Below are 24473 nucleotides of genomic sequence, written 5' to 3'. Positions count from 1 at the left end.
GCCAGAAGGCATCAGAGTCCCCCCAAAACTGGAGTTACGGTGAGCCACTTGACGTGGGTGCTGAAAACTGAACTTGACCCCTCTGAAAGTGGCGCCAGTGTTCTTAAACATCCCATCATCTCTCCAGCTTCCGCTCTCTCCTCCCTCTTTAATTTTTTGAGATCGGGTCCCGTACAGTTCAAAGCTGGTCTTGAACTCCCAATCCTCAGCCTCCACCTTTCAAGTGCTGAGAATGACATGGCTCTTGAAGTATTGTACTGAAAACTTTTCTCTTTCAGTGCTGGGAAGAAGTCTAGGATCCCTTGGTTATTGAACTATATCCCCAGTCTCTATTAGGTATTTGTTCATCGGCCGTAAGGTTCGTATCTCCCGTTTAGTGGAGAAACGAATGCCTTAAGTAGCCCAGCGTTTACCATGTCACACCCACGATTGGTCTTTCAATTCCTTGCTCTGGTCCTCCATTCAGCTAACAGTGAGATTCCTAGCAGAAAGAGGAAGGAGGCCTACAATCCCAGAACTTGTGAGGCTCACTGTGAGAAGATTGTGAGTTCAAGGCCAGCCTGGGATGTACAGTAATTACCTGGACAGAGTATGTGGCAAGGTTCTGTTTGCCAGTTGGCCGGAAGTTTGGGATTGAAAATCATTTGAAAATTGGCTGTTTGACTTGATAGGTTACAATTGAGCCTTGAAGTTGAGGAATGGAGGAAAGCTGGCCCTATATTAATGCTTGATCTGTTAAGGTTTCCATGGTCACTTAAGGTTATGTATATCTAGCGCCTTGTTGAACAAGCACAGCACTTCTTTGGAGTGCTGGATGTTCTCTCTTGCTATTCCAAGTAGATCACACCTTGCCTGTCCTGTTAGTTTCTGTTTAAAGTGCATGTCTTTTGGATCTTCTTGAGTTTGAAGCCAGCCTGATCTATGGAGCTAGTTCCAGGACAGCTAGGGCTGTTATACAGAGCTACCCCCACATGGGTGGTGGGAACCATACCTTTAATCCTAGCACTTGGGAGGTAGAGACAAAAAAAAAAAAAAAAAGTCAGGTTGGTCTGAGTGAGTTCCAGGACAGCTATGGCTACAGAAACCCAGGGGTGGGAGAGGGTGTTAGAATAAATTTAAAACTCAGATCCCAGGATACAAAGTTGGGTTGGAAGGGATTGGGGTGGCAAATTGGAACAAAACACCTTATACCAAATTCTCAAAAATTCAAGATTTAAAATCTTTACTGGGTGGTGATTAAATTACAAGCATATGAGACCTGAGTTATGCCACCCCTCCCCCCATACCAATAGAAACAAACCTAAGGCAGGCTGTGAAGCACTGTAATTCCAGCATTTAGGAGGGTGAGGAAACACTGAGAGCCAGGCCAGCTGGAGACAGCTGTTAGAAGCACTGCGTTCTAAATTCTTTTTTTTTTTTTTTTTTTTTTTTTTTTTTTTGGTTTTTCGAGACAGGGTTTCTCTGTGGCTTTGGAGCCTGTCCTGGAACTAGCTCTGTAGACCAGGCTGGTCTCGAACTCACAGAGATCCGCCTGCCTCTGCCTCCCGAGTGCTGGGATTAAAGGCGTGCGCCAGCGTTCTAAATTCTTATCTTGTACCCACAGAAAACCACAACCTCTCACAGTTCAGAGCAAGTTATCTTGTAGTGTCCCACCCCAACTCACTTAAGGCTCACTCAAGAGACACTGAAGAGGGGGCATAAATATTGCTAAAAGTCAGTGAACAGGAAGACTGAGTCTGTCCCCATGAAAAGTTAGGGAAGCTACATCCATGAAGTCTCAACAACATGACGCCAGACATGCTCACACGGAAGGGGGAAACTCAGGTGGGTCCCAACCTGTAGTTGTCTAACTACAGGAAACGAAGGAATGCTGAAAATGACAGAAGTCTTCCCTAGGAGGTTCTCTAGTTCATCTCTAATACCAAAATGGTCAGTGCTGAAACTATACACACAAGTAACATTATACAGTCTAAGCATATTACTTTATGAACATAGAAACATATATATAAAGTCAGAGGCCGTAAATTTGAGAATGTAAGGGGAGCATTAACATGGGAGAAGTTGAAGAAAGGTAAAGGAAAATTATGTAATTATATTCTTTTTTTTTTTTTCGAGACAGGGTTTCTCTGTGGCTTTGGAGCCTGTCCTGGAACTAGCTCTGTAGACCAGGCTGGTCTCGAACTCACAGAGATCTGCCTGCCTCTGCCTCCCGAGTGCTGGGATTAAAGGCGTGCGCCACCATCGCCCGGCTATGTAATTATATTCTAATTTAAAAAAGTATCGCAAAGAAGCAAAAAACAGCAAATGGAAAAAAGCATATTTAACAAATGGTACTGGCGGGCTGGAGAGGTGGCTCAAAGGTTAAGAGCATTGCCTGCTCTTCCAAAGGTCCTGAGTTCAATTCCCGGCAACCACATGGTGGCTCACAGCCATCTGTAATGAGATCTGGTGCCCTCTTCTGGCCTGCAGACAAATTACTGAGAATACTGTATACATAATAAATAAATATTTAAAAAAACAAATGGTACTGGCATAACTGGATATCAACATATAGAAGAATGAAAATAGACCCATATATATCACCATGCACAAAACTCAAGTCCAAATGGATCAAAGACCTCAACATAAAGCCAGCCAAATGAACCTTTTATAGAAGAGAAAGTAGGAAGTGCATTGGCACATGAGACCACTTCCTAAATATAGCCCAGCAGCACAGACACTGAGAGAAACAATAAATGGGACCTCCTGAAACGGAAAAGCTTCTGTAAAGCAAAGGACACAGTCAACAAGACAAAATGACAGCCTATAGAATGGGAAAAGATCTTCACTAACCCCACATTAATTAGACAGAGGTCTGATCTCCAGAATATACAAGAACTCAAGAAATTGGACACCAAAAGAACACATAATCCAACAACAACAACAACAAAAAAAATGGAGTACAGACCCAAACAGAGAACTCAACAGAGGAATCTAAAATGGTGGAAAGATACTTAAGGAAATGTTCAACATCCTTAGTCAGAGAAATGCAAATTGAAACAACTCTGAAATTCCATCTTACACCTGAAAGAATGAAGATCAAAAACACTGATGACAACTTATGCTGGAGAGGTTGTGGGGTAAAGGGAACACTTCTGCATTGCTGGTGAGAATGCAAGCTGATACAACCCCTTTGGATGTCAGTGTGGCAATTACTCAGAAAATTAGGAAACAAGCTTCCTCAAGACCCAGTAATACCACTTTTGGGTATATATCCAAAGGATGCTCAATCATGCCACAAGGACATTTGCTCAACCATGTTCATAGCAGCTTTGTCATAGCCAGAAACTGAAAACAACCTAAATGCTCCTCAACCAAAGAATGGATAAGGAAAATATGGTACATTTACACAATGGAGTACTACACAGCAGAAAAAAATGACAGCTTGAATTTTGCAGGAAAATGGAGCTAGAAAACATTATTTTAAATGAGGTAACCCAGACACAGAAAGACAATTATCATATGTAGTCACTCATAGGTGGTTTTTAAAACAAAGCAAAGAAAGCCAGCCTACAAACCATAATCCCAGAGAACTTATACAACACTGAGGACACTAACAGAGACTTGCGCAGATCTTATCTACATGGGAAGTAGAAAAAGATCTCCTGAGTAGCCAGGCAGTGGTGGCGCACGCCTTTAATCCCAGCACTCGGGAGGCAGAGACAGGCAGATCTCTGTGAGTTCGAGGCCAGCCTGATCTACAAGAGCTAGTTCCAGGACAGGCACCAAAAACTACGGAGAAACCCCGTCTTGAAAAATCAAAAAAAAAAAAAAATCTCCTGAGTAAATTGGGAGCAAGGGGACCTTGGGGGAGGGCTGGAGTGCAGAGGGGAGAGACAGGGAGGGGAGCAGAGAAAAATGTAGAGCTCAATAAATATCAATAAAAAAAATAGAATGGAAAAGTAGTAAAAAGTAAAATCACAGCAATAAGCTTGAGGAAACTCAGGATTTTATAGTGAAGGCTCAACAAGAAGTTTCCAAATGGGAAAATATATGCCAGTGTACTCTAAGCTAGCACACAGGTAAAACCATGTACTGGCAACCAAACAACCTCAAAGTTCATGCGGCAAATATTTGACACCACCAAGCACTTGTAAGTAGTCAAGCTGTATCTGGCCCCACAAACTCCTAAAACTCAGTACACAACCCTTCAATTAGATCAGAGGCCATTGTCACCTAAGATGTTTTATCACAGTGACCTCCATCATACCGCTTACAGTTTACTAAGGAAATATACACCTAAAAGAGAAAGCATTTTAGAAAAACAAATTTTGAGCCGGGCGGTGGTGGCGCAGGCCTTTAATCTCAGCACTTGGGAGGCAGAGGCAGGCGGATCTCTGTGAGTTCGAGACCAGCCGGTCTACAAGAGCTAGTTCCAGGACAGGCTCCAAAGCCACAGAGAAACCCTGTCTCGAAAAACCAAAAAAAAAAAAAAAGAAAAACAAATTTTGAGACAGGGTCTGGCCTTAAACTCACAAGTCGGTATTTGAAGGCAAAGATGTTTATTAGCAACATGAAGTTTCTATACAGCAAAGGAAAACAAACAGTCAAAAGGGCAAATGGGAAAATTGGGAAAGCTTTCCATTAATAAAATTTTATTCAACTTTCTTACTGGATGTATGAATTAAAACAGAAAGAGACATGATTTTTGCCAGAGTCACAAGACAGAAGAAAGAGAGGAAGTGGCACCTTGGTCTTATCCAGCTGTGTCAGAATTTGAAGCATACTCCCCCTAGGAAAGCTGCTACGTATAAGGTGAAGCAAAGCACAAAACAGCATTTAGCAGTACTATGTATAACAGAGGCAATGAGAGAATGCAGTCCGAATGTCTTTGAAGGGAAGACTGAATACATACAGTACAAAATGCACACTATGAATGCAATATAGGCAGTGAATGGCATTGTTGGGAAAAATGAACCCATATTAAAAATATTTCCTTGTTAACACATGCATGATTACATTTATACAGGACATTGAGACTGAGGGGCAAGTTCTTTTAGAAGATATCTTTAGTTTTAAACATCCTATTTTCCAAGTCAATTAAGAACAAATAAATAATTACACACAAAAACCTGGGTTTCAGCTATGAAAGTCCATAGCTCAAGAGATGGTGAAGGGCAGCAACCACCTGAAGAAAACGGAACTAAGGACAAGCCGGTAGATATACAGTTGAAACCAGAGCTAGGCAGAGGACTTTGCAGGTTGACTTAAGACATGATCAGGACACATAAAAGGTATATAAACATAGGCTACAATTATATACATTGCTTGGATCCCCTGTTAAAGTAAAACCAGTTTTAAAAATATTCCTAAATGAAAAACAGAAAAAAGATACAAAAAATAAGAAAAAAAAATTCCTAAACGACAACTTTTGTTATCCTAGAGTCAGAAGCAAACCATTCAAATGAGGTGAGCTATGAAGTAAAATGACCTTTATTGAAGAACACACAAACAATGTACGTACACTATGTACAGGCGGCACATGGTGCCAATCGCATTTGCGGGTGTAGTGGTGGTCTACTTGAGTTATGCCTTTGCCACAGCCTTGGACAAATTTTGAACCAGTGTACAATTCAGCTGTGCCAGAGTGCTGATCTTGGCATGCTTGGCTGTTGCATACTTATTCTTGACAGTCTGTAAGAGAGAAGAACTATATAAGAACTATATAAGAACTATATAAGAAAGAAAACAGAAACCCTCCCAATGGGGTGTGTGCACTGGAGGGGTTGGAGGGAGAAAAGAGATTGTAGCTTTGTTTGGTGCCTGTCCTGGAACTAGCTCTTGTAGACCAGGCTAGCCTCGAACCCCCTGCCTTTGCCTCCCAAGTGCTGGGATAAAGGTGTGCGCCACCACCAACCAGCAGAATTAAAGGTCTTAACCTTTAATTAAGATTTCAGTTAACTCACCATGTGCTTTGTAAGGCCGCGGTTCACTGTGACGATATTCTTAGCCAGGTGCTGCATAACAGGCAAAAGGGATTCTTCAGTGTAGGACAGGTAGTGCTGCAGAGTCGGTGTCTAAGACAGCAAAAACACGGTTTGAGACAGGGTTTCTCTGTAGCTTGAGCCTGTCCTGGAACTAGCTCTGTAGACCAGTCTGTTGTTGAACTCACAGAGATCTGCCTGCCTGTGCCTTCAGAATGCTGGGATTAAAGGTGTGCGCTACCATTGTCCAGCCAAAAACACGTTAAAACACCAGTCATTCATAAAACTTTCCAGATGCTATTCACGAGTCCGGCAGGGGGATAGTGCATGGTAATCACAGCTGAAATCTAAGTCATCTCTTTGCCCAGGTATGCTTCTGCAAGAGCCTGTGCTCTAAATCTAACCACAGCATTGTAGCTGCTGGTTTCTCTACCCCAAGGTCAGGATAGCATCTGGTACATAACAATGTGAATGGGTTTTAGACCACTTGGCTTAGCTTCCATGTGTGCAAGGATTTTAAGCAGACTCCAAAAGGGTGTTATCCTAAGAGGAAAGCTGAAGAAATGGAAGCCTTCACATCACATTCCTGTTTAGGCGCAAAAGCGTCTTAAGGGCTGAGGAGGTGTGCATTCAAAGGCCATTTACAATCGAAAGCTTGGGTTTGGGAGAGACAGCTTACCCATTCACCGTTGTCAAGGATCTTCAGTGCTAAGCAAAAAGCTCCAGCTGCAATTTGAGAAGGAGGAAAGTGCACCATGTCGTAGTCCAGCATTGTGAGCTCCATGAGGTATTTGGCCAAAGTATGCTGTTCAACATCAACCTGGAACAGAGCCACATGCTGAGCCTCTCTGGCAGAGCTTTACTTCAGCAGTCACTTACAAAGCAAGGCCTATCTGTGACTACACACTCTCTGTACCATCTGTGACTGCACACTCTCAAATACAAAGGCCCACAGAAGGTCTTAGGAGTAAGCGACCTTGGACTGGAGAGATGGCTCAGAGGTTAAGAGAACTGACTGCTGTTCTGAGTCCTGAGTTCAATTCCCAGCAACCACATGATGGCTCACACCCATCTACAATGAGATCTGGTGCCCAGAACACTATATACATTATAGATTAAAAAGAGTAAGCAACCAAACAATACAGAGGTTGATTATAAATAGTAACAGCCATATCCTTCTCCCATGTAGTTAGCCACTTATCTAAGTCAGCATCTGTATTATCTAATGTGGCAAAGCAAAAATTTCAAGTAATCTGTACCTCTCCAATTTTAGATGCTCTACGGAGGAAGTGTAGAGGCAGAGGGCGACCCAAACTGAAGTTTAGAACTCTCAGAATCTTCATTTCCATCTGTCTGATTTGGTGCTTGGTGTAAGTGTTGTTAGTCACAAAAGCAAAGTCACCTATTTCTGGAGGGTACATTTCTTCATATTTACTTGCAATAAACATAGCGGTCACACCAACCAGCTGCAGCATCTTCTTGGGCACACAATTATCCTGTATTGGAATGTTAATGAACAATATGGACTTGAACATCAACTGGCCACACCTCATCTCCCTGGAAAGCTATTTGTTTCAGGCTCAGTGGTTAAGGTATCTGGCCACCATGTCTGGGACCTGGGTTCAACTGCCAGTGTCCACTTCCCACCCCGCAAGGCTCTCACAGAACTCAGGCATGGAGAACTCGCAATTACTGAATCATACACACCTGCATGAACCGGTCAATAATGGAAACAGTCATGTACATGGTCTCCTGTAGCAGCCTAAATTTCATCTGAACCTGGATCAGCCAGTCAATTAGGATCGCTCTCATGTTTCCAGTGACTTCACGGCCCAGTAAGTATTTTGGTCTAACTGACTGTTCTTCCTGCAAAAGAAAATGTCGGTTAGCCTAGAGGCACCACTCTATGTACCATTAATGACAACAAAGACCAGTTAATTAACATAAAACAGCTCTGGGCAAAACTTCACTAAGAAAGTAAGGATTAGGGGCTGGAGAGATGGCTCAGTGGTTAAGAGCATTGCCTGCTCTTCCAAAGGTCCTGAATTCAATTCCCAGTAACCACATGGTGGTTCACAACCATCTGTAATGAGATCTGGTGCCCTCTTCTGGCCTGCAGGCATACGTGTATACGTAATAAATAAATTAATTTAAAAAAAAAGAAAGGATTAGAAGAGTGTGACAGACTTCATATTTTGAAGACACTGTGACATTCAATTAGCCAGTGGTACTGCAGGCCCACATCTTTGCACCTGTTGTCAGTTCCTACCAATATAGATTTGATTCATCTTCATTCAAAATTAGTACTATAGCTGGGTGGTGGTGGCGCACGCCTTTAATCCCAGCACTTGGGAGGCAGAAGCAGGCAGATCTGTGAGTTCAAGGCCAGCCTGGTCTACACAGAGCTAGTTCCAGGATAGGTTCCAAAGCTACAGAGAAACCCTGTCTCAAAAAAAAAAAAATACAAAAAACAAAACCAAAAAAAAAAAAAAAAGATTGGTACTATAGAACCTAAGCTTTGTGATATAGAAAAAATAATCGTGAAAGTTTTAGACCAGCTAGAATCTTGCTTTAAGTTATAAATTCAAATCACCAACATAGCATAAAGAAAATAAGGCATCAAGGACCACTATGTTCAACTGCCAAATTCAATTCTGCAGTTAGAAAACAAATATAAAACAAAAACCTTTTAGTATTAACAAGAATTAACAGACAGCACGCCTGGACAGGTATCTTACTGCAGATTCCCTTAGAAAATATAGATGTCAAAAGGAATGGGAGCCAAGAAGATGGCTTTAATGGGTAAAGTGCTGATGTCAAGGCGGAAGGAGAACCAACTGTTGACCTCCACATAAGCACAGCCACAACCACCCTGTCACAAGGACAAGAGACTGGATAGACCAATGGTAACCCGACAATGCTGGGGATACAATTCAGGGCTTAAGCACCCACTTAGCACGCCCAAGGTCCTGTACTTTGTTCCTAGGCTTCGGGGTGGCAATGTGATGAAGCTACATTAGAAGAACTGTCTTGTTTAAAGAGGTGAAAGGGTAATGCCATTAAGTTTTCCAAGCAGCCAAAATTGACAAAACAACTTGAATTTTTTGAGTGTGCTCCTTTTGGACACATGAAATAGTTTCCCCGCCAAGCACACTGATTAACACACCTCGTGTTGGGACAGCTATAGCCCTTTAACATCTTCATCAACCTCCTCCTCAAACCACCTGTGATGTGTCTGCATAGCGGTATCTCCCCAACACAGAAATGCTGTATTCGTGTGACAAGTCCACTTCATGGACTTAGTGACTATTTCTACTGTTTCAAAACAGAATTTCAAGTGTTATCTATTGCGAAGAAATTTCAAGTGTGTTGTTGATAAAAATATCTAATTGCTGAATTGATGGTATACAACTTTTTTTGGTTTTGTTGTTTTTCCAGACAGGGTTTCTGTCCTGGAACTAGCTCTTACAGACCAGGCTGGCCTCGAATCAGAGATCCGCCTGCCTCTGCCTCCCAAGTGCTGGGATTAAAGGCGTGCGCCACCACCACCCAGCAAAAATTTCTTATATACATTAATAGGCCCGACTAAAAGTATTCAATGAAAACTGCTATAGGTAGGTGACCAAAAGTGATGACACCTCCAAACTACTAGAGTTACATACAGACTGTAGTATTTTCAGGAGGAGCTCTGTCATTAGGTGGGTACTTCTCTTTTTGTTTTTTCAAGACAGAGTTTCTCTGTGTAGCTTTGGAGCCTGTCCTGTAGACCAGGCGAGTCTTGAACTCAGAGATCCACCTGCCTCTGCCTCCCAAATGCATTTATGTCTTTCTTTAGTAAAGGCGAGCACCACCACCACCCCCACCCAGCTGGGTACTGCTCTTGTAAAAGGACACGAGTTTCTTTCCCATCACCGACACCAACTGTTCACAATTAGTGCAAGTCAGCTCCAGGAGGAATTTGCTGCCTCTGACCTCCAAGGGCATGCATTTGCATGAGCATACATGCACGTATGTATACACACACACACACACACACACACACTGTTTTTACTTTTTCAAGACGTTTCTGTGTGGGCCCTAGATGGCCTGGAACTCACTCTCAAACTCAGAGGCCAGCATGCCTCTGCCTCCCAAATGCTGGGATTAAAGGCAGGCCACCAATGCCTGGCTGGCGTACAACTTTTTGAGGCCAGCCTGGTCTACAGAGCCAGTTCCAGGACAGCCAGGGCACACAGGGAAATCTGGTCTAAAAAAAAAAAAAAAGAAAGAAAGAAAACAGTTTTTAATAAACTTAGCTCCTAGAAGCATTTAGTAAAAGCAGACTGTAACAATACTGACCTCCAGTTGTCTGAGATAAGCATATATGTCTTTCACATATTCACTACAGAGGTTTGGGTCAGCTCCATCATCTGCATCCACATCACTCACGGCAAGAATTACATCAGAGAAAGCCTGACACAAATATTCTTCTGCAGGGGCACATCCAGATGTTTCCATTGGGCTTGGAGAAGGATTATCAACCTTAAAAAGGAGAGACTCCATGAAACAAAGAGAACTTGCTATAGTCTGGGAAAGTCAGTATTGGTATCCTCAATCCCAAGAAATCATTCTAAATAAATGTAATTCATTTCACTAAAGGAAAAAGCATTATTAAAAGTATATACTGGGCAGGAGAGATGGCTTAGCTGTAAAGAGCACTTGATTTTTTGCCAAGGGCATCCTGTTTTTATGCAGGACCAGGTTGACTCACAATTCCAGCTCCAGGATATGATGCCCTCTTCTGGCCTCCTTGAGCACTGAATTCAAGTGCAAACCCCTGCCCTGCCCATGAAAAGTAAATCTTAAAAAAGACATTCCAGAGCCAGGCATGGTGGTATATGCCTTTAATCTGGGCACGTGGGAGGCAGATCTCTGTGACCTGAAGACAGCCTGGTCTCCATAGCAAACTGCACGTCAGTCAGGTTTCGATAGTGAGATCTGGATTCATTCAAAGTAAAAATCCCAATTTAAACTAAGCCAGTTTAAAACAGGAGGAACTGGGCAAGATGGGTAAATGTGTCTGCTTGCCAAGCTTAACAACTTGAATCAACCCCCAGGCCCCATGTGGTGGAAAAACTGACTTAAAAGGTATCTTCTGACCTCTACAAGTGTGCACTCATACACAAAACATAATGTAAAAAACTTTTTGGTTTTTGTTTTTTTGAGAACGAGGGTTTGGGGCTGAAGATGGCTCACAATTAGGGAACCCTTGCTGCTCCACCATGAGGACCAGAATTCAGAACCTAGCACCCACATTGGGCGGCTCCAGCTCCAAGGGACCCTCTTCTGGCCTAATACAGACGCGCACACACACATAAAGGAAGTCAAAGGAAAAACTAACAGACAGCGCTACGATCCCAGTCAAAACCTCATTTTTCCCCTTTGATTAGGGTCTCACTATATGTAGCCCTGGCTGGCCTGGACCTTGCTAATCAACTAGGCTGGCCTTGAACTCAGAGATCCGCCAGCCTCTGCTCCAGAGTGCAGGGATTAGAGGCTGCACCACCACACACCCTATTTAACTCATCTTCTTTTCTTTTTTTTTTTTGAATTTTCGAGACAGGGTTTCTCCGTAGCTTTTGGTTCCTGTCCTGGAACTAGCTCTTGTAGACCAGACTGGCCTTGAACTCCCTGGGATTAAAGGGGTGCGCCACCACTGCCCGGCAACTCATCTTATTTTCTGTCTGAAAAAAATTTACTCTAATAAATTAATTAAGATTTATTAATTTAGTGGCCATATTAGAGAGTAAAAGTTTCATGAGCACATCTCTGCTTCATTCTGTTAATTTCAGACAGAGTTGGACTTACTGCACTATAACAAAAACCTTTGCTTCAGGAAACTACACATAAAGCAATGAAAAGATCTGACCCATTTGCTTCATCCTAGCACCAGAGGTTAGGACAGCGATGGCTACACAGACACAGAGAAAAATGATGGTGCCCACCCTTGACCCCAGATCTCAGGAGGCAATCAAACCTCCAAGTTCCAGGCCCTCCAGCAGCAGTGAGACCCTGTCTACACAAAACAAAGTCACATTTATCTGCCACCATCTTAATTATAGCTAATACCTACTCCAGAGTGTGTTAGTGCACAGTAAAGGCTTTTGATAAGCACTCAATAATATTTAGATACTTAAATGCTGCCGTGTGTATCAGAGAGAAATGCGTCAAAGAAGAAATGAGATGTTTTAAAAATGCTGTGTTTACCAAAATAGGTTCAGGAGAAAGCTTTTCTTCCATAACAGGTTCAGGCTCAGGCTCAGTAATTTCCACCTCTGGCTCACTCACAGGAACCTTCTCCAGAAGTTTTGGTGGGATTTTGGCTGAAACTTTCCCAGTAACTGAAGTTTTTAGTTCCTATGGACAGAATGGAGAAAACAGAAGGTTTTCCCAAGGGTGACAGCTGGAAGTCAGGCTCTTTCAGGACAGCTGGGCCAGGAAGATAGTTACCTTTTTCAGAGGCAGTCTGGCCTGTGCCTGTTCGCTGACTTTGTTACCAATATCTCCGAGAGCGGTTCTTGGTCTCAGCCCAGGCTTGGAGGCTGCAGCAATTGCCACAGGCACACGCTTGGCGCCTGCCATGCTGACCTTGGCCTTATTTTCCGTGTTAAGTTTCGTGCTCTGAAAAAAAGTTAAAAATCACTTGAGAGCGGACTCATGGAGGCCCCAGGAAATCAAGCGTTAATTAAGGACAGACTCAACTGAGGCTCCCTGAGGGAAAGCCAGGATTCTAGGGTCTAGCCTCGGGCCGTGCCACGCCGAGTTTCCACCCGGATTTTTTACACTCACCTATTACCCAACTTCCCCTTATGCCATCCTAAAGACCGTGAATTTACATCGGAAAGAAAAAAACACAAAAGCCTCAGCTGTAGATAGCACTCTGGGAAAGCAAAGTGCTCGCTCTGGGGCCTTCATCACAAAAGTACACCGTGCATTCCTCCCAGTCCTTATGCCCAGATAGATTCAGAGATCTTTTCCACCATCCAGCCGATCCTTCGCTCCCCCACCTCGCCCGGGACCCCCCGGGACCCCCCTCCCTCGCCTGGTCGCCGCGGTAGAAGACCGCGCCGACGATCGCAGCCCCCGCCCGGCTCACCCTAGTGACCCTGAGCGCCATGGCTCCTCCTGTAGAAGAGGCTCAGCGACCAGCAGCAAAGAGCCCACTTCTGGCTAGCCAAAGGCAGACACCAACAGCCGTTCCTCCGCAGCAAGCCGAGAGGAGTCTGCCGGGCCTGGGTTTAAACCCCGGGCCGCTCGCTCCTCATTGGTCCGTTCGTGGCACTCGCTCTCTTCCCATTGGCGCTGCAAGTTCCCGCAGAATGCGTTTCCTGGGCGATCCCGCGACCACATTCGGCGGGGGCGGGGCCAGAGCCACGTTGCGACCCCCGCAGCCCGGTCCACCCCACGCGAGCTCAGGCTCGGCGCCTGCGCACTCCCTGCTGTGCGGCCACCTGCCTTAGGTAGGCATGGTGTGCAATTGCCTACTTGTGTGCAGTCTACTTTGTGCAGTCTATGCTAGCCTAGGAGACGCCCTACTATTGTTTCTTACCCTCCTTTAATCCCAGCACTCGTGAGGCAGAGGCAGGAGAATGTGAGTTCGAGGCCAGTCTAGTTTACAGAGAGAATCCCAGGACAGCTAGGGCTACACAGAGAAATCTTACTTTGAAAAACCAAAACGACGCCGGGCTGTGGTAGCACTGGCCTATAATCCCAGCACTCGGGAGGCAGAGGCAGGTGGATCTTTGTGAGTTAGAGGCCAGCCTGGTCTACAAGAGCTAGTTTGAGGACAGGCTCCAAAGCTACAGAGAAGAAAAAAAAAAAGAAAAACCAAAAAGAAAAAGATTATTCCAACAGCTATCTGGGATAGATATTTGAGATTTACAGCATGAAGTTATAGCACACATATACATAATAAATAGTTGTTATAATTAAACAAATTAAAATATCACCCTCACAGTTTCTGCCCCAGTGGTAAAAGATAATGTACCTTCTGCTCAATTTTGCTGTAAGCTTACAATTACTTCAAAAATAAGTAAATAATGGGGCTGGGGAGATGGCTCAGAGGTTAAAAGCACTGGCTGCTCTTCCAGAGGTCCTGAGTTCAATTCCCAGCAACCATATGGTAGCTCACAACCATCTGTAATTTGATCTGGTTCCCTCTTCTGGCATGCAGACAGAACACTGTATAAATAATAAATAATTAAAAAAATAAGTAAATAAAAAATAAGTAAAATCTATTTGTTTACAGGAGGCAGAGATGGGGGGGGGGTGTCTCTGTGAGTTCAGTCTGGTCTAGTTCCAGGACAGGCCCCGAAGCTACAGAGAAACCTGTCTCAAAAAACCAAAAAGAAAATCTACTTCTTTAAGAGGAATCCCTAATGCAACTCTCCATTCTTTTACCTTATGCTCTTTATTAACTTCATAAACTTTTTTTCCACCTTAGTTTTCAGTAACCCTAATGAGTCTTTATTTATTTTTGACTAGGATCTCAAGCTTGAGCTGCGAATGCTTTTAAATCTCCAATTCTCCCTCCACCTCCTCAGGGTGGGGATAGCAAGTGTACACCACAGCACCGACTTTACATCACGCTGGAGATTGAAGCCGCGCTTTCGAGCATGCGGGGTAAACACTGCCAGTGGAGCTGTATCCCCAGCCCTCTAGAAATCCTTGCTATACAAATTAATATATTCAGTAAGCAAATACTATATCCCTGAACCTACCACACTCCTCTCTGTGTGCACGCACAAAAGCTTGGTTTGAGACAAGTCTTATCATAGCTCACTCTGGCTTGGAAGACTACGTGTCTGAGGCTGGCGTTGGAATGTGTAGTGATCTTCCTACCTCAATTTCCTGAATGTTGGGATTAAAGGCGTGTCCCACCAAGGACCAAGCAACTGGGAGTTGTGGCAATGCTTTTTCTCTGTTTTGTGTGTGGCTGAGTTGAATTAGGGTTGATTGCATAGCATGGGGAAGGTGTTATTTACAACGCATAGGCAACTTTTCAGTGGCTACATCAAAACCTCTCTCCCAGCAACCATTAACTGCCAATGGTCCCATAGGCGCCCGTGTGGATGGTTGTGGGTCCAGTGGATCAAACCCAGGTTGTTATGCTCGGTGGTAGGTGTCTTTTTCCACTGGCCCATCTACTGGCTGCCCCTTTCTTTTGAAACAACTCTGACTGGCCTGACTACACCCTGTTTGTGTAGACCAGACTGGACTCAAATTTACTGCAATCCTCCTGCCTCTGCCTCCTGAGTACTGGGATTAGTATTCATGGCTCCATGCATGTCATTTCCCATGTCCGTGCAACAAACAAGAGTTCCTGTTGTTTCACATCCTTGTCAACTGATGCTAAAGTTTTCAACTTTAGCTATTGTGCGAGTGTGTAGTGCTTTGACTTTGCTGATTTTCTTTTGTGGTGCTGCGAATGGATCCCAGTCAGATTAAGTCACTCACCAAAAAGGAAAAAAAAAAACCTTATTGAGTTTGTTCTTTGCCAATTTCATGAATAAAGCCGTTTTGATTATTATAGCCCCTTACCCTCTCTGCTGTCCCTCCAGTCTTAGTCCCCCACCCCGTCCTGCTCCCTGCAAGCCTTGACTTTTTTGTGGGGTTTTTTGTTGGTTTTGTTTTGAAAGGCCTACTGAGTTTAAACCAGGTGTGGTGGTCAATACTTTTAATCCGAGCACTTGGGAGGCAGAGGCAAGCATTTCTCTAAGAGTTTGAAGCCAGCCTGATCTACACAGAGAATTTCAGGCCAGTTAGGGCTATGTAATGAGGCTCTATCTTAAGAAAGGAAGGGAGGGAGGGAGGGAGGGAGGAAAGAAAGAAAAGAAAGACCTACTGAACTTATTCAGGATCATCTGTGTGACCATGAGTTTTCATTGGCGCCTGGTGGGCTCCTTGGTGGTACTCACCTGAAGACAATGACTGGCCCTCTCTTAGTGTCTAACAGTAGCTATTAACCCAAGATATGTTTTGTGCTTAAACGCTCAGCCTGAGAAAGACTCAGGGCTACACTGCGATCCTGAATTCCCAGTGTAGTCTCTGGTCAGCTGATAAAGACTGCCTATTGGCTTAAACCTATGTTTGAGCTCCCTTCTCCAGCGCAGACTCACGGTGAATTTCCAGGGTCCATGCTGATTGGCTTAGGAGTGGTTAAAACTCCAGCTCCAGGAGCTCCAAAGCCCTCTTCTAGCTTTTGCTACAACACACACGCTAAAAAAAAATCACAATAGCAAAAAGCTATATTTTATTATATTTCACTGAGAATATACTTCCATACACAGACCTACCAATACACATAATTAAAAACAAATTGGGTCCAAAAACAGTAAAAGCTGGAATCCAAAGAGATGTCTCTCTGGTTAGGAGCATATACTACTTTTTCAGAGAACCTGAGTTTGGTTTCCAGCACCCGTGTCCAGTAGCTCACAGCCTCATGTAACTCCAGCTCCAGGGGATCCAGTGCCTTCCTTGTGGCTTTATGCCTCATCCTTCCACATACCAACACAATACGCACACACATTCACATAATTAAAAAGAAAATAAATCTTTTTAACCCCCCTTCTCTCTCTCTCTCTCCCTCCCCCCCTCACATACACACACACTCTCCAAGAAATAGTAAATTTTTATACAAGATTTGGTTGTATCAAAACCAGATGCTGAGCCAGGCGATGGTGGCGCACATCTTTAATCCCAGCACTCGGGAGGCAGAGGCAGGCAGATCTCTGTGAGTTCGAGACCAGCCTGGTCTACAGAGCTAGTTCCAGGACAGGCTCCAAAGCCACAGAGAAACCCTGTCTCGAAAAACCAAAAACAAACAAACAAACAAACAAAAAAAACCCAACCAGATGCTGACCCTTAACTGTGACCCTTAGTTATGCTGATGATAACAGTCACTGTGGTCTGTTTATGACAACAGACATTTATTTGTTTACTTATTTTTAGACAGAGTCTCTATGTATGTATCCCTGGCTATCCTGGAACTCTCTATGTAGATCAGACTGGCATCGAACTCACAGAGATCCTCCTGCTTCTTCCTCCTGAGTACTGGCTTTAAAGGTGAATGCCACCATGCCTGATTTGTCAACAGACTCTTAAATGCTTTTTGTTAGGCTAGTGCAATGGCTCAGTGAATAAAGGAGCTTGCTGCTAAGCCTGCTGACCTGAACCCACACAGGAGGAAAGAAAGAGCTGGCTCCTCTGACCTCCACATGTGTGCCGTGACAAATGTACACCCACACACATACCCTGCACCAAAATAAATAAAATACAAAAGATATAAAATTCATGTTCAGCCACTGCATTCAGGGCTTTTATCTAGTCACAGAACTTACAGAATGAATCTCTCTCTCTCTCTCTCCATGGAATTTGTTAGAATGACTTACAGGCTGTGGTCAATCAAATCAAACAGTTGCTGGCTATTGAAAGAATGTTCCTGGAGGGACACTGCCACCTATTTTAAATTCATAATGTGTTTGCCACTGTACGAGGGATCAATACCATTTTGGGGCGTAATTATGACCTAGTTAAATGTATAACATGTTCACAGTTATAAAGTGGGATAGTTTGTCATGTTAAGGCATTATTGTGCCCTGGTTATTGTTTTCATTTGGAATCCAGTAGTTGCTCAGCCCACAAGGCTAGATGTCTCAGCTGGTCCTCAGTACACGCTGGAATCCCAAAGAAGTAGGCTCCAATGCCAGAGAAGGAGTGGACTTGCTAGCAAGTTGAGGGCACGCAGGCAAAGAGCAAAAGCTTCCTTCTTCCATGTCCTTCTATATACAGCAGAAAGTGTGGATCAGATTAGATCTGGATTAAAGCATATCGCTCCCAGCTCAAATAATCTGAATTAAATGTATGTAACACAAATATATATACAAATACATTTTTTGTTGATTTTTAGAGCCTGTCCTGGAACTAGCTCTTATAGACCAGGCTGGCCTCAAACTCACAGAGATCCGCCTGCCTCTGCCTCCCGAGTGCTGGGATTAAAGGCACGCACGACCACCGCCCGATTTACAAACACATTCTTAACAAAATGCATCAGAAACATTCATGTCAATTACAAACCTCATTTCTGCAACTGGTCACATGCCCTTAGCTGGTATTTATAACGACCTCCTCTCCTACCTGTTCTGTGTTTCCTCCATCCTCAGCAAGCACTTCAGCAGATCTTAGCTTTTTCCTAGAAGGACCCAAACCTTCATTCTTGATGGGTCTGTGCTCTTTCTCATTCTGTCTTGACTATGCTGTTGTAGTTTTCCATTGACATTAATCACAGGACATGGTAACCCCAAGAAACACCCTAAAGCAGCAGTTCTCCAGGGTTGATACCCCTTTGGCAAACCTCTGTTTCCAAAAAGATTTACATTATGGTTCAAAAGAGTAGCAAAATTACACAGTTATGAAGTAGCCACAAAAATAATTTTATGGTTGGGGGTCACCATATGTGTTAGGGTTTCTATTGTTGTGAATAGACACCATGACCACAGCAACTCTTATAAATGAAAACGTTTTTTTTTTTTTTGGTTTTTCGAGACAGGGTTTCTCTGTGGCTTTGGAGCCTGTCCTGGAACTAGCTCTGTAGACCAGGCTGGTCTCGAACTCACAGAGATCCGCCTGCCTCTGCCTCCCGAGTGCTGGGATTAAAGGCGTGCGCCACCATCGCCCGGCTAAATGAAAACATTTAATTGAGGGGGCTCACTTACAGTTTCAGAGGTTCAGTCCATTATCATCATGACGGGCAGCTTGGTGGCATGCAGGCAGACACGGTGCTGGAGGAATAGCTAAGAGTCCCATTTATCTTCTGCATTGGCCACTTAGGAGAGTTAAAGGGAAATGTGGCGGGAACCGCCACCCCTGCATCTTTCAAGTTCTTGGTGGTGACACAATCTTTTTTTTTTCTTCCCTAGACAGGGTTTTCCTGTGCAGCCTTATAGTACTGGAACTCATTCTCTAGACCAAGCTGGCCTTGAACTCAGAGATCCGCCCGCCTCTGCCTCTGCTGGGATTAAAGGTGTGCGCCACCACCGCCCGACTTGGTGATACTATTTTCTCTGGGGATGTAATACTGGTTTGGAAGGCAGAGGCAGCTCTAAAGGCTTCCATTTTGTCTTTCCAATCATAATAGCCCCCCCGCCCCCCAGGTCAGGAGGCAGCGTGAGAATTCTGCCAACTTCTAAGTATATCTATCCCAATTATACATTCTGGGGGTGGGAAATAGCCATGGGATGAGTTTTGGGACCAACCGTGAGTCAGGAGTCAGCCAAAATCCCTTTAATCGCCTGACCTCCTGTTTTAGTGGAGGGCCGCAGTGTTTCTTGGGTTCTCCCGGAATCAGAGTCAGTTCAGAACCAGTATCCAATAGACACTGGAAAGTATGGCTGTTTCCTTTCCCTCAGTGCCAGTTACCCTTGCTAAAGGTCATAGGTCCCCCTGAGGAAGGACTGGGGAAAGGCTGGCAGTAAGACCCTTAAGTATTTGATCAAGGTCCTTCCTCAGGGGAACTCAGCCAACCCTTTGTTCAAGGGGTTCAGGGACTGCAAACTGGCTCAAGTCTGGAAGTTGGTTTATGGACTGAGACTCCCTATTGCCATGATCCAATGTGGTCTTTCTTTCATTGGTTTGGGAGCTTTTCCTCTTACCAACAAAAATTCAGTAGACTTCTTATCTACTTCATGCCTGGAAACACCCTGCTTGATTAGCCCACAGAGTCCTGTAATGTCAAAATCACTCTGCCTGGGCTGACCAGTGAGTCAGGCCGTTAAGGGCCTTGCTTTGTCTAGCTGCCTGCCCTTTACAGCAACTTCAGTCACCTTGCCTTTGGCGATTCAGGGCTGCCACCTGGCCTCTGCTACTTCAAGGCCCAACTAAACCCATTGCATTTAATTAATCCAGCTGAGCTGCAGCGTCTCCAACCCTAAGGTCTGGGACGAGGAACGGAGCGACAGCAGAGCTCTTCAAATGTGCTGGTGCTGTCCTCTTACCATTTTTTTTGTCTTATAGAATTATGAAGGGCACGTCTTTTGGACCTTCCCGTTGTGGAGGATTGGGTTTTACACAGGGTACCCACCCACTGGAGCACTGCAGTTTCCCTGAGCCTTAAACTCCCTTCATCAACACTAAGCCAAGGGATATCAGGCACCTCCAACTCCTTTTCGGTAGGTCAGATTTTTGTTTTTTTTTTCTTTTTTCTTTTGTTTTTCTAAACAAGGTTTCTCTGTAGCTTTGGAGTCTGTCCTGGAACTCGCTCTGTAGACTGGCAGGCTGGCCTCAAACTCACCTGCTTCCCAGGTGCTGAGATTAAAGGCATGCTCCACCACTAACCGGCAGTAGGCCATCTTTTGACAATGCTTCAACCAACCATTCAAACAAACTTTTGACAGCTTTTTTTTTTTTCAAAAAAATTGTGTGAGCTTCCATATTAAGCCTAGAATCTCTACTCAGGTGGCCCGTATCAATCAACTCAGCCTGACCCAGTTTTCTGTTCCTTCCTCCATTATCCCAGACCCTTAAAACCCATTCCTACACGTATTCCGCAGGCGTGTGCTTGAATGCTTTAGCAAATTCATGAAGCTCTTCAGTGGTGTACGCACCTCCCCACAGGCTACACTTTCTACCTCCTCTCTAGGAGCCTGCTTAGCTTTCAGTCTGGTTATAGGTCTAGAAGCCACTATTTGGGGGGTCCCTAGGGAGATCAGTATTGTCCGGCCTGGCATCCCCTTCAGATCCAGTCACTGCTGGTTTAGCAGACAACGAAGGATTAATTTCCTCAATCAAAGGTGCAAAAGGCCATGTTTCAGGGGGTGAGGTGGGAGTTATATCTGCTGAGGGAGGCGAGATTACGCCAGGTGAGATGCTCTTGAGAATTCCCTACACTCCTGGTACCAATTTCTGTCCCACTCAGGGTTACTATTGCTGTCATGAAGCACCGTGGCCCAAAGCAAACTGGGGAGGAAGGGTTTGTTTGGCTGCCTCCTCCACATTTCAGTCTGTCGCTGGAGGAAGCCAGGACAGGAATGCAAGCAGTAGCTGCTACAGAGGAGGAGGGCTGCTTTCCAGCTTTGCCCAGTTTGCTTCCTTAGAGAAGCCCAGGATGGCTCCGCCCACCAGGGGTTGGGCACTCCCCCATCAATCAGCAGTTAAGAACATGCTTTACCGCTGACTTTTTTTTTTTTGAAAATAGCTTAATTTCTATTTTGTAAACAGAACAGAGAGAAACCCTTCAGAATGGATTGATTTAGTCTTTGGCTCACAAGGTGTACCCTGAAAGCTACATAGTGTAGAAAATACATAGTGTTCTATGTAGTGAAAACAATCACAGCAATGAAGATGAGATGCAAAGAATTCAGGTATATGGTAAGAATTCCCATGGTCAGTGTGAAAAGCTCTTTATTTATTTAACATAATATTTTTATTGATTTTTGGAAATTTCATACAATATACCCTGATCACATCCCTTCCCAGGGCTCCTCTCTATTTCTTTATCCTTGTGCATCCCCCTTCCCCCCGCCCCAATATAGCAAGAAGAAAAAAATACACCAAGTCCAATTTGTGTTGCCAGTATACTCACTGGAGCATGGTCAAACTTCCAATGGCCAGTCCCTTAAAGATAACTGTCCCCCCCCCCCACGAGAGCCATCAATTGTGAAGATCTACCCTTCAGTATTGCTATCACATTCTTTTCTTCTGAGACGGGGTTTCTCTGTGTAGACCAGGCTGGCTTTGAACTCACTAATATCCACCTACCTTTGTTTCCAGAGTGCTGGGATTAAGCACGTGCACCACCACCACCCTGCTGCCCTATAACAACTTTTTTTTTAAAGCAATATTTTTCCTAATTATGTATACAGTGTTCTGTCTGCATATATGCCTGCAGGCCAGATGGTTATAAGCCACCATGCAGTTGCTGGGAATTGAACTCTGGACCTCTGGAAGAGCAGTCAACTGCTCTTAACAGCTGAGCCATCTCTCCAGCCCCCCTCCCCCCCATAACAACTTTTAAGGGTTTTCTTCAATGACTTCCTGTCTAGACTATTTTCGGGGTGGGTGGGTGAAGGGGAGGGGTTGTCACAGAAATCTTTGCTATCTGTCATTCTCAACTATGAGTCTGCAGAAGATGCTCCCTTGCCTACAACAGCCAGCAGCAGCAGGGACCGTGGGCGTCCTATAGCCTCCCGAGGCAGCACCGACGGCAGACATTTCAGCCAGATCTACGGAGGCATTTTCTCAATTGAGGTTCCCTCCTTTCCAGTTACTCCAGTTTGTGTCAAGTTGACATAAAACAACCCAGTACGCCAACCCTTGATCTAGCCAACAGTCTGGTGTGGAGGTACAGAACACGGGAGAATCAGGTGGCGTGTCTCAGGTTGCTTAGTTGAGACTTCCCCAATCCTTCCCTTTTCCTAAAAGCTCTTACATTCTGGGATTTCTTCTTCTTTTTTTTTTTAAAAATATTTATTATGTATACAATATTCTGTCTGTGTGTATGCTGCAGGCCAGAAGAGGGCAACAGACCCCATTACAGATGGTTGTGAGCCACCATGTGGTTGCTGAGAATTGAACTCAGGACCTTTGGAAGAGGAGGCAATCCTCTTAACATCTGAGCCATCTCTCCAGCCCCCATTCTGGGATTTCTTACATGTGCTCTTACTCAGGTCTTTGGGAGTCTGACTTAGCCGGAAGCTCTTGGTGGAGAATAGTCCCCGTGTTCTGGAGTCACCAGTGAGAACTATGGACGTTATCCTGGACACAGGGTCCAAGGTTGAACCATGAATGGCACACCACCAGCGCTCAGGCATGTCAAGTTCTGAGAAGCCTTGCACGTTGCTCTGAAACACACAGCTCCTAACGCTATTGTAGCTAGGATAGCAAGACGACGCACTCAAATTACACACGGCCTGCCACACAATGAGACAGGGAGTTTGAGGGCTCATTCCACTTCTAGAATGACAGTGAACACCTTTTCTACAGGCAACGAAGCCAACTGTCACCAGTCAAGAAATAGTCATTTTAGGAACCTCAGACCCGTGTCGTCTTTCTCGATCTGATGCTTCCCACGCTCTCCAGGTAGAGGACAGAAAAGCTTCATCTAAATCATAACTAGGCTCTAAATCTTGGCCCTAAAATTGGTCCAGCTACTGAACTGAATTGGTCTGCTGTCAAAGTGACCTCAAACTGCCTTTGGAATTATTTGGTCCCTGGGAGGTGAACAAAGTCATATAAAACAGACTTTCAGACTAGAGCGCATTAAAAGAAAAGGAGACCCCTTACTCAGTAACTAGCTCTGTAGACCAGGTTGGCCTCAAACTCACAGAGATCCGCTTGCCTCTGCCTCCTGAGTGCTGGGATCAAAGGTGTCAGCCACCACTGCCCAGCTCCTGATAACGTTCTAATAGCATTTAAAGAAATGGTCCTTTTGGAAACTGTCATGTTTGCCAGGACACGCATGGCTTTGGGGGTAACCGGAGGAGGTCACAGATAATGAATAAACAACAGGAATGTGTTCAGAAAAGCTGGGATCTGGTAGGATGTAGGCTCTTAGGGGGATGCACCTGCAGCAGCCAGAAAATTCAGCAGCTTTATTATATGCATCAGGATGAGGAGGCTAATATTGGTGGCGGTCCCTATAGAGGAGGAAGTCTCAGACTGTAGACATCCTGGGAGGGAGAGCTGCAGGCGATACTGTCTACACACTCTCAGAATCAATGGCTTAGACCTGGCAGAAGACCTTGACATTCCAGACTCCAATCCAAGGAAGATAGATCTATCACTGAGTACTAGGATAAGGTCAACCCCAGGTATCAATATACCTTTTCAGGGTCACTTCTTTATATAACCCAGGAGATCGAGTCTTTCGTAAAATTCTCCCAGAGACCAGTATGACATTGGACCAGATTGTTTCAAATCCTGCTTGGTCAAGAAGCAAAGATGCAAACTCTGTCACCATTGGGTCACCTGTCCAGAGTTAAGAGTGTTCCACACCCAAAGCTCAAATACCTTTTTTGATTCTTTTGGAGACCTGCCTTTCTTTCCTCTTTTATGAAACCGCGGTGAAACCTATCTGTAAGTATCTCCCTCAATAAGCAGCCAGAGTCTAGGGTATTGACTCACATTGAGTTATGAACCCCACGCTATTCTCTTACTCTAACATGGCTGGGATAATGTTCCTTCTCAACCTCACGTTCACTGCTGCCATACTTAGTCTTGGAAATCACCCTATGGTGGCACTTCTAGCCACTGTGACTGTTCTTCTCTTACTTATAGACTCTTGTTTTAAATCTGCCAAGCGTCTTTGACCCATCTCACTCAGCCTTCTTCTAGTGGGCAGATGGATGAGAAGGGTCTTGGGGTGTAAGATGCACACAAGACAGGATATTCTACTTCCGAGATGCAAGACAACAGAAAGTAACACGACACAACTTAGTGCAAGTTCTTTGCCCTAATCAATTATTCATTTGCAAATAC

At 44.5% G+C, this 24473-nt stretch overlaps 1 protein-coding gene across 1 annotated transcript; it reads right to left on the bottom strand.

Moving 5' to 3' along the window:
• Positions 1-4536: 4536 nt before the first annotated feature.
• On the bottom strand, positions 4537-13257 carry Ccnb1 (cyclin B1). The gene is made up of 9 exons (XM_075976177.1): positions 13099-13257; positions 12453-12623; positions 12210-12359; positions 10302-10484; positions 7671-7829; positions 7223-7459; positions 6643-6783; positions 5946-6056; positions 4537-5673 (listed from the first exon to the last, which is right to left on the bottom strand). The coding sequence occupies exons 1-9, from the start codon at positions 13117-13119 to the stop codon at positions 5566-5568; spliced, it is 1281 nt and encodes a 426-aa protein (XP_075832292.1). The 5' UTR covers positions 13120-13257; the 3' UTR covers positions 4537-5565.
• Positions 13258-24473: the final 11216 nt, after the last annotated feature.

The sequence above is a fragment of the Microtus pennsylvanicus genome, chromosome 6, assembly GCF_037038515.1.
Source record: "Microtus pennsylvanicus isolate mMicPen1 chromosome 6, mMicPen1.hap1, whole genome shotgun sequence".
NCBI lineage: Eukaryota > Metazoa > Chordata > Mammalia > Rodentia > Cricetidae > Microtus > Microtus pennsylvanicus.
This window is presented reverse-complemented; position numbering and strand designations above follow the sequence as displayed.